At 58.3% G+C, this 9,150-nt stretch overlaps 2 protein-coding genes across 3 annotated transcripts in view; one reads left to right on the top strand and one right to left on the bottom strand.

Annotated features, from left to right (window-relative positions):
* Positions 1–385: 385 nt before the first annotated feature.
* SH2D2A (SH2 domain containing 2A) lies at positions 386–5,471 on the top strand. Its single transcript, XM_033519746.1, has 8 exons — positions 386–422; positions 1,621–1,772; positions 1,914–2,089; positions 2,203–2,292; positions 2,381–2,552; positions 2,772–2,915; positions 3,050–3,583; positions 4,017–5,471. The coding sequence occupies exons 2-8, from the start codon at positions 1,629–1,631 to the stop codon at positions 4,137–4,139; spliced, it is 1,383 nt and encodes a 460-aa protein (XP_033375637.1). The 5' UTR covers positions 386–422; positions 1,621–1,628; the 3' UTR covers positions 4,140–5,471.
* The window catches only part of PRCC (proline rich mitotic checkpoint control factor), a 7,688-nt gene continuing 3,472 nt past the window's right edge, over positions 4,935–9,150 (bottom strand). Inside the window, exons 4-8 of one of the 2 annotated variants that reach the window (XR_001524977.3) lie at positions 8,482–8,577; positions 7,295–7,438; positions 6,916–6,981; positions 5,923–6,419; positions 4,935–5,342 (exon numbers count right to left, since the gene is read on the bottom strand). Coding sequence is in view for 1 of the 2 variants with exons in the window: in XM_015650161.3 (XP_015505647.1) it covers positions 6,333–6,419; positions 6,916–6,981; positions 7,295–7,438; positions 8,482–8,577 (393 nt within the window). In the remaining variant the exon portion in view is untranslated. Of the gene's footprint in view, positions 6,420–6,915; positions 6,982–7,294; positions 7,439–8,481; positions 8,578–9,150 lie in introns of both variants that reach the window. The other variant, XM_015650161.3, reaches the window with a different exon arrangement.

Raw genomic sequence — 9,150 nt, forward strand, 5'->3', positions numbered from 1 at the left:
CTGATGTCCCCACTGAGCCTGATGTCCCCACTGAGCCTGATGTCCCCACCGAGCTCTGCTGTCCCCACTGAGCTCTGATGTCCCCACTGAGCTCTGCTGTCCCCATGCCCAGTGGTGCCAGGTCCTGGGGGGCAGACAGGAGGGACAAAGACACCTTTGCAGGTGCTGGTGGGCAGGTGGCCAGAGTCCTCTCCTCTCCACAGCCCAGCCTGTCCCGAGGCTGCCGCTGTCACCTGGATGTCACCCCACGGCCCCCATGCCACCTTCCTGTGACGTTTCCCCATCACATGAAGGTTTTTGCAGCTTTGGTTGCTGTTTCCTGCCCGTCACAGGCAGCAGAGGCAGAGCACAGGCAGGGCAGTGCTGCTGCCCCCCCTGCCCGACCCCTGCCCCCTGCTCCTCCTGGCCACAGACACCCCGAGGTAGGAGCGTGGGCTGGGGCTGGGGTCAGGGCTGGGGTCGGGGCTGGGGCTGGGGCTGGGGCTGGGGCTGGGTTCGGATTTGCAGCAAGGCCAAGGAGTGAGCCCTGAGCAGGGGCTCACCAGGCGCTGCAGGGATGCTCACCCTGCCCAAAGGCAGGACAAAGAGCACAAGGCTGGGGTGGAGAGAGAGGAATTGCAGTCCCCTGCCCACACCAGCCCCTCCAGACAGACCTTACCCTCTCCAAAGGGGGAAGTGCAGCCCAGAAATGTCGCACAGAGCAAAGCTTTCAGCTCATTTCAAGACTGATGTGACTCGTTCCCACCTCAGGAGTGCAGGGTTTCAGAGGCACATCCTGCCCCACGGAACAAATCCCCCCTGAGCTGCCCCAGTGAGGTCAAAGTGCTGGGATGGGGGAGTGGGGATGAGCCCACCACAGCCCCCCACCCAGCTGGGGGTGCATGGCAAGCTCGGGATGGTGGCACTGTGGGCTGTGCCTGGGCAGGACCTGACACAAACTCTCCTCCCCAGCACTCCCTGAGTGGTGTCACTGCAGTTTGGGGTGTTTTGTTTCTCCTCCTCACCTTCCCCTGCCTGCTGGGGCACAGGACCAGGCTGGGCACTGCCGTGGGTTAAAGGTGGAGCTGGGGTGCTTTTCCTGGTGGCTGGATCCCCTTGCTCTCAGAGAAGCCTCAACTGACTCCTCTGACTCAGCTTTGCCTCCCAGATCCAACCAGCCCCAGCATCTTCCACCCCCTCAAGCATCTGCTGGGGATTAATGTTGTTGTGCCGGGTGTTGGCAGCTCAGGGTCAAGCTCAAGGTCCCTCAGGAGCTGCTCAGCCTCTCCCTACCCAGGGCTGACCCGACACACCGGGGACTTGAGAGGGGCTGGAGGATTCACATGCTTTCTCCTCAGCTCCTCCCCACCTACATCACTGTCCCCAGGGCTTTCCTCGTCTGGGGTGCCAAGGTCACTGTCCCTTTCCATCCAGCAGGTGCAGGGTGGTCTCTCTGGGGAGGATCAGGGTGACGAGCCTGAGCTTGGGGAGCACAAGGTGAAGGTGATGCTTACCCAGGTTGTTGATGAGAGCAGGGCCTGTGGGGGTGTCTTGGAGCCCCCACACTCCCCAGTGCTCTGCAGGCAGTGAGGGGCCCCAAAGGAGGCCTCCCTGCCCTGAGCTTTTTCTTCCCTGGGACAGGGGACCCTATGGATGACGATCGTCCCCTCTTCACCACCTTCAAGCCCTCTGGTGAGGACAACAGGGCCAGAGCTGAGCCAGCCCCCAACACACCCCCCATGCAGCTCCAGGGGGCAGAGCAGTCACCGAGACACCACAACAGACATGGCAGGGTAGGACCTGGGGACACGAGGGTGGAATTGAGCCCAGCTCACCATCCCAGCACCCACAACGCTCTCAGGAGCTGTGTCCTCACCTGCAGGGAGCAAAACATCCTTGGTGCACGTCCTCACCTGAGCTCCCCTTCCCTCCAGGTCCCTCCAGGCTTCTGGGCACCTCCAGCAGCTCAGTCCCTGCCTGAGGGGGACCCGTGGCCAGATCGGATGGCCCTGCGTGCCCAGACAAGGCTGTGGTTTGAGCAGACACAAGCCCAGAGGCTGGGGCCCGAGGGGGAGCTCCCCACCTGGTTCCACGGCTTCATCAGCCGCAGGTAAGCGAGGGAGCGGGGTCAATATCCCCACCCTTGGGCTCCTAAACAGGGAGCTGCATCCCTGGATCACACAAAGGGGATGAGGCAGAAAGGCTCAGCGTCCCTTCCCACAGGGAGGCCGAGGAGCTGCTGCAGGATCAGCCCCTGGGCTGCTTCCTGGTCCGCTTCAGCGAGAGCACCATCGGCTTCGTCCTCTCCTACAGGTGAGGGACCCAGCCCTGTCCGAGGGAGGGGCCGACGAGCTCGGTCCCCTCCCGGTCACTCTGCCCATCCCATCCCCTCTGCCGCCAGGGGCAGGGATCGCTGCCGGCACTTTGTCCTGGAGCAGCTGCCGGACGGGCGATACGCGATCCTGGGGGAGCGCAGCGCCCACCCCGAGCTGGCCGAGCTGCTGCGGCACCACGCCACGGTCCCCGTCTCGCCGTACCCCGAGTTCCTCACCGTGCCCCTGCCGTGCGGCCGGGTGAGTCCGGCCCCTGAGAGCCCCTGCAGCCTCTCGGGACCGGGTGATCGCCCCAAACTGGGGAACACAGCCAAGGGAAGCACAAGCACCGCGAAAGCCGGGCTGGGAACCGCAGCCACCCTGGCTACCAGGAGCACGGAGCCGAGCTGTGGCCAGCGCCCGGCTGGGTCTGCCCTGAGCGCGCAGCCGTCCCGGCATCTCCCTGCTCTCTCCCTGCAGAAAGACGAGCCCCGAGGACGGACAGAGCGCCCAGCTGGCAGCGATGCTGCACATTCCCCATTGAGCCAAGCACCAGCAAAGCTCCCCGAGTACAGCCCTGCGTCCCTGGAGTCCCTCAGAGCCGAGGGCGGCTCCGCCAGGGAGGTAATGGGGCAGAGAGAATTCCCGAGGCGCTCCCGAGGAAGGAGCCGCAGGTCGCCCAAGGGGGGGGACGCAGTCACAGCCACCACGGACCCACTCCCAGTCCTCACCTCCGTCCTGTCCCATCTCTCCCGCAGGCTCCCAGAGCCCCCCCGCCGCTCCCTCCCAAGAGCAGCTCCCGGGGCGCTGCTCGGGGGCCGCGCAGCTCCTCCAGCAGCGCAGCAGTGCCCGAGGCTCCCTATGCCCAGGTGCGTAAAGAAGCCCCGAGCCCCGAGCCCCCCGAGGCCAAGTACCAGCAGCTCATGCGTTTCCACGTCTACGCCGAGCCCCGCGAGGACATCTCCCCCAGCACCCCCAGCACCCCCACCCGCTGCGAGCCCGAGGGGCCCGTCCCGGAGGAGCTCATCCCCGAGGAACCCATCCCCGAGGAGCCCATCCCCTTCTATGCCATGGCCCGGGGCTGGAGCCCCCGTGCCAGCCCCAGGGAGAACATCTACTCCGAGGTGGCGCTGGCCCGGCAGGATGTGCCTGCTCGGCTCCCCATGGCACTCCAAAACACCTTCTCCACTCTGCCCCCCAAACCCCGGCCCCACCGCCGGCTCTTCCGCAGCGTTTCCAGCCAGGACTGCAAGAGGAGGCAGCTGTCGGTGGCTCCCAGCACAGGCACACAGGTGGGTCTCCAAGGCAGGCCATTGCTCTAGAGCTCAGTCCCAGCACGAGGGAAGACTCCTGGAGCCTGAGGAGTCAGTTTGCTCCACACCAGGAGCACAGGGAGAAGCTTGGAAACCTGGAATGGCTCAGGTTGGAAGGAGACCCATCCCGTTCCACACCCTGCCATGGGCAGGGACACCTTCCATGATCCCAGGTTGCTCCAAGCCCTGTCCAACCTGGCCTGGAAAACTTCCAGGGATGGGGCAACCACAGCTTCTCTGGGCACCCTGTGCCAGGGCCTGCCCACCCTCACAGACAAGAGTTCCTGCCCCATATCCCATCTAGCCCTGCCCTCTGGCAGTGGGAAGCCATTCCCCCTTGTCCCATCACTCCAGACCAACTTTGTTCTACTTCCTGGCTCTCAAATCCACCCTCTCCCTGAGAATTCCCTAGGTCACTCTGAACCCTGAGCTGGAGTTGGATGATGCCGTGTACAGCCAGAGCAGCCACAGGGAGCAGCAAACCACGGCCACAGCTGAGAACGTGTACGAGCAGCTGCCTGGGGACTGCCCCTAAGCCACCTGCACAGGTGGGCTCAGGACATCACCTGGCTCCCAGGCAGGGGCAACCTCAGCCTCCATCTCACCACTCCAAGCTCCTGGCCCTGGGAGGAGAGGTCCAGAGCTGCTGTTGGCCCCAGCCAGTGATGCCAATCTGCTCCATGGGGAGCCTCTTCTCTTCCAGCTTCCCAACCCTGTTGGACAATGCAGGGAGGGGAGCAGGGTTACCTTACCCATGAACACATTCCAAGAGACTTCTGTTAATAAAATAAGGGGAAAAGGCTGTTACAGGAGAAACAGGCATGAGTTTGGCACAGTTGGCACACCCTGTTGGAAATAAAATTGGCCAGGAACTGGGGTGATGCTGCAGCCAGGGCCAAGCTGAAGCTCCCCAGCCTGGAGCCAACACTCCAAGCCCTGCTGGAGCTCAACAGGAGCTTGGAGCCAGGATGGCCAAAGCCCCAGCTTGGAGGGAAAAGGAGAGCTGGGGCATTGTAGCTGTTTTATCTCTGGGAAAATTCACTTCTGACTTTTCACAAACCTGAATTTTGTTTCTCTTAGAAGGCTGAAAGTGGAACACGAGCTCTTGGAATCCCCCCTTGATGCTAAACCTGAGCTAAAGCAAATGAGAAATGGAATGGGGAACCTGGAACTTCCAGCCCCCACACTGCAAACTCCCCAGGCCAAGAGGGTACCTGGATGAGGATCTGAGCCCCTTGTGATGGAAACAGGGCTGGGTGGGCTCATTTAGAACAATATTCCTTCACCAAATCTCTTCTGGGAGGATTTCACTGTACATACAAGATATGAATAAATTACTCAACAGTAACTTTATTCTGATCATTCAAATACTCAAAACAGGCTCTGCAAAGTACTAAACATACAGGGAGCTAAACTAAAAATGAGATTAGTTTAAAATGTTCTAAGAAAAGACTTCAGTCATGGGGGTTTGCCTGTTTTTAAGAGGTACCATGGGAGAAAAAACACCTCTTGGGAGTTCTTCTTACTGGAATAACAAATATTGGCCATTTGAGCTGTGGTTACAACAAACAAAACCCAGAGTGTTGGGAATATAAGTTAAATAACCAGGCCAGAGCTCTGCTCCCTTCGGCATCACAGGCTTTGGTGAACAACAAAGTGATGCCACAGAGATTTGGATCCATGGATTGGGCCAGCAGAGCTGCACAGGATTTGCAGTCGCATCACCTTGACAGAATTCCTTAAATTAAAAAAAAAAAAGGTTTAATTTGAAGAAGTTAGGACTGGGCAGTCTCCTCTTCCCAGCCAGGAGGGCAAGGTCAACACTTAATTGAAATAGAATTGATACAAACAAGCTGGAAAAAAAAAAGTACAGTTGGCAGCTCTCCTCTGTGTCTGCCCAGAGGAAACTGCAGAGCTCATTCCCAGCCAGCCACATGAGGGACACTGGGATACTCAGTTTGATGAGTCTGAGAGCAGCCTGGGGCAGGACAGCAGGCCTTGGGCTGGGGGAGAAGGAAAGGGGGGAAAAGGAAGGACAATATACATGCAGACATGGCTCAGGGTATCCCAAAGGCCTGAGTGTGCCAGGCAGGAGAGCCTCTGCTCCAGGTGTGGCGCTTCCCCTGGCACAGGCTGTGACCTGCACAGGGGTGTCCCCTCAGAGCAGCTCAGGCTGTGGAGCCCAGAGCAAAAACACCAACTTAAAGACCAGGATATCAAAATCATCAGCATGAGAGGAGTGCTGGAGCAGCCTGGACACGAGGAAACGGCTGTGAGGACAAAAAAATTCCAAAGCCAGGCTTGCTCTTGGAACTCACCGTGTTTTAGAAAGGAAAATGACATTCTCAATGCACAGCAAGTCCAAGAGAGGAGCAAAGTGGGAATTGGGAGTTTATTGAGCCTCTGCTGAAGGGTCTGGCGTCAGGAGGCACAGCCTGTTCCCTCAGGACAGGAGCCTCACACCCAGCACGTTCCCTGCCGTGCCTTGGGACCGTCCTCGGCCGATCGGAACCTTCCACGCTATCGTTCACAAGGAGGGAGGGGAAGGATTACAGGTGGAGTTTCGGGACCAGCTTGCAATGACCCCTCTTCCTGTCAGGCCAGGGAGTGCAGAGTCCTTCCTCCCACGAGCAGCCCCGTCCTGGGGCCTGGCTGATCTCCCAGAGGCCGGGACACACCGGACACAGCAGGTCACCCGGGATGCCAGCCAAAAAGCGGGACAGATGTGTCAGAATCCGTATTTGGCTTGGGTCTGCCGTCTGCTGAGCTTGTTTTCAGACCATGTGTTTTTCAGTTCCAGTTCTCTCTCCTTGGCCTGCAGAGATGGAGAGGATGCTGTTACCCTCTGTTTCAGTGACTCAGCAGCATTCCGGCCTCCTCTGGCCCCGCTCATGTGGATTATGGAGCCCTTCAGCCAGAAGCCTCGTTACAGGAGTTAGCACAATCATCCTGACAGAGGCCTGGATTAATTGGGATGCACAGGCATTTCATTCATGCTGAAAAGCAGCTTCTCGTGGGGACGGGCTCAGCAACCGCCTGCCAACCCCGGGGCAGAATCCAGGACAGGATCCCAGGGCCTCAGAACACGCAGGAAGGGCAAAGCAAAGCTGAAAGCTTGGGACTGGGACCCCCTCAGGGCCAGGACTCACCTCTGGCCCACAGGGTCTCACCAGGATTCAGGGGGTTCTCGGGGACAGCCCCTGGTCCCCCACTGCTGGAGGAGCAGCTCCACCACCCCAGCCTTGCGTTGCCAAGACCAAACCCGGGAATTCTGTCTGGATCAGCTCATACACCACAGGGAGGCCACTCACCTGATGGATCAGGTACGTGATCTGGTGTTTTCTCCTTTGCTGCCCTGTGGGCTGATCTCCTTTTTTCTGGAAAGCAGAAAGAGGTGAAGTGTTCAGCCCAGAGAGGTGCTTCCCTGGACAGCAAACCAAGACAAGGGCCTGCACACAGCCATCCCAAGCAGCATTTGTTCCCCATTAAAGTGCAGATTCCTTTGGCTGAAGCACTTCCTGGCTGGCCCTCCCCACCCACATGCCATGTTCTGAGCAACTCTACTGACCTCCCACATGTCATTATTTACCAGGTCTCTGTTCCCCTCCCTGGACACAGCTCCAGCTGATCTGGGCACTGATTTGGGCACCGAGAAGAGGCTCCAACCACAGCCCTCACCCTCCACCCCACCTTGCTGAATGACTTCATGGTCTTCTCCTCTGTCAAGGATTTGGTCAGCCACTGCTGGGCCCCGCTCAGCTGGTCGTCACCTTTGATGTCCACAAAGTTGATCTCCTCCCTCCCACGATTCCGCTTGCCTTGCAGACGCTTGAACTGAAAGATGAACACAAGAGCTGGAATTACACCCAACACTGACCTGACACAAGGCACAGCAACATTTTCCAGCCCTGGAAAACTTTTTTTTTTTTATCTTTTGGAGAATTTTAGCTTGCTGTACATCTGAATATCTAAAACTACTTGGCATGAAGGTTATCATCTCACTTTCCTATGCAGAAAACAGCATTTACTCCTGCTTCCAGGCTTGCTCAGGAGACCCTTGGAGTCCTGAGTTTCTCATTTTATAAGACCCATAGAAGAGCCTTAAGTTTTGCTGCCAACACATTCTGCACCAGCCACAGTGTGGCCACAGGACAAGGGCAGTGCCCATCCCCTGTGCTGGCACTGCTGAGGCACCTCCAGCCCTGGGGTCAGCTTGGGCCCCTCATGACAACAAAGAGATTGAGGAGCTGGAGCGTGTCCAGAGAAGCAAATGAAGGTGGGGAAGGAGCTGGAGCACCAGGGGAGGCTAAGGGGGCTCAGCCTGGAGAAAAGGAGGCTCAGGGGGCACCTCATGGTTCAGCACAACTCCCTGACTGAAGGGGGCACCTGGGGGAGTTCGGGCTTTGCTCCCAGGGACAGCCTCAAATTGTACCAGGGGAGGATTAGGTTGGATATAGGGAAAAATCCTACACCCAGAGGGTGCCCACAAGCTGCCCAAGGCAGTGGTGAAGTCCCCACCCTCAGAAGGATTTAGAAGTCATGTGGATGTGGCACTTGGAGACATGGTTTAGTGGTGGCCTTGGCAGTGCTGGAGAATGGTTGCACCTGATGGTCTTGGAGGCCTTTTCCAACCTCAACAATTGATTCTATCCTGTATTTATCAGGTCTGCAGACCCAGCTGGAGCAGGAGCCCAGCAGACTGTGGGAAGGGCTCCACACGTGTCCACAACACAGCTCGAGCCCCCCAGGAAAAACCACCCAGCCCAAGCCACTGGAAACACAGGCTGTGCTGGGGGGCAGGACCGTGGCTGCAGCTCCTGTGGTCTGGCAGAGCTCAAAGCCAAATTCCACAGAGGGACAGACAATGAAGTGCCAACCGCTTCGTCATCGATGAACGAGGAGTCGGTGCTCGTCTCCTGCGGCGGGGCCTGGGCTGGTTCCACCTCTGGGTAGTACCCACTGCTGTAGTAATCCTGGCAGGGAAAGGAAAAGCAGATTGTCATGAGAGCAATCCTGGAGTGGCACCAAGCCATGGACTGCCCTGTGGGCTGATTCTGTCAGAGGAATGACCAGCAAACGATCTGAGGGACTCTTCACAAGCGCTGGAGTGACAGGACAAGGGGGAATGGATCCCACTGCTGGAGGGCAGGGTTAAATAGGATATTGGGAAGGAGTTCTTCCCTCTGAGGACAATCAGGCCCTGGCACAGGGTGCCCAGAGAAGCTGTGGCCACCCTATCCCTTGAAGTGCTCAATACCAGGCTGGACAGGCCTTGGAGCAACCATGGATAGTGGAAAGTGTCCCTGTCCATGGCAGTGGCTGGGACTGGATGGGCTTTAAGGTCCCTTCCAACCCAAACCAATCCAGGATTCTATGAATTATTAGAAACAACCTGGGCTCAGACACCAGCTCCAGTGAGCCCTTACCCTGCACCCTCACATCCAGGGCATTTTCACAAGAATGCAGCTGTCAAACATCTGTTCAGTGAAGAACATCTGGAGCTCTCACACCATAGGAATCTCCTTGTGCTCAGTGCTGGATCCAGC

The sequence above is a fragment of the Parus major genome, chromosome 25LG1, assembly GCF_001522545.3.
Source record: "Parus major isolate Abel chromosome 25LG1, Parus_major1.1, whole genome shotgun sequence".
Lineage (NCBI taxonomy): Eukaryota > Metazoa > Chordata > Aves > Passeriformes > Paridae > Parus > Parus major.

Coding starts and splice junctions, on each gene's coding strand:
- SH2D2A (XM_033519746.1), top strand. CDS start 1,629: ATGGATGACGATCGTCCCCTCTTCACCACCTTCAAGCCCTCTGGTGAG. Junction 2,916..3,049: donor AGGGCGGCTCCGCCAGGGAG/GTAATGGGGCAG, acceptor TCTCTCCCGCAG/GCTCCCAGAGCCCCCCCGCC. Junction 3,584..4,016: donor CTCCCAGCACAGGCACACAG/GTGGGTCTCCAA, acceptor AGAATTCCCTAG/GTCACTCTGAACCCTGAGCT.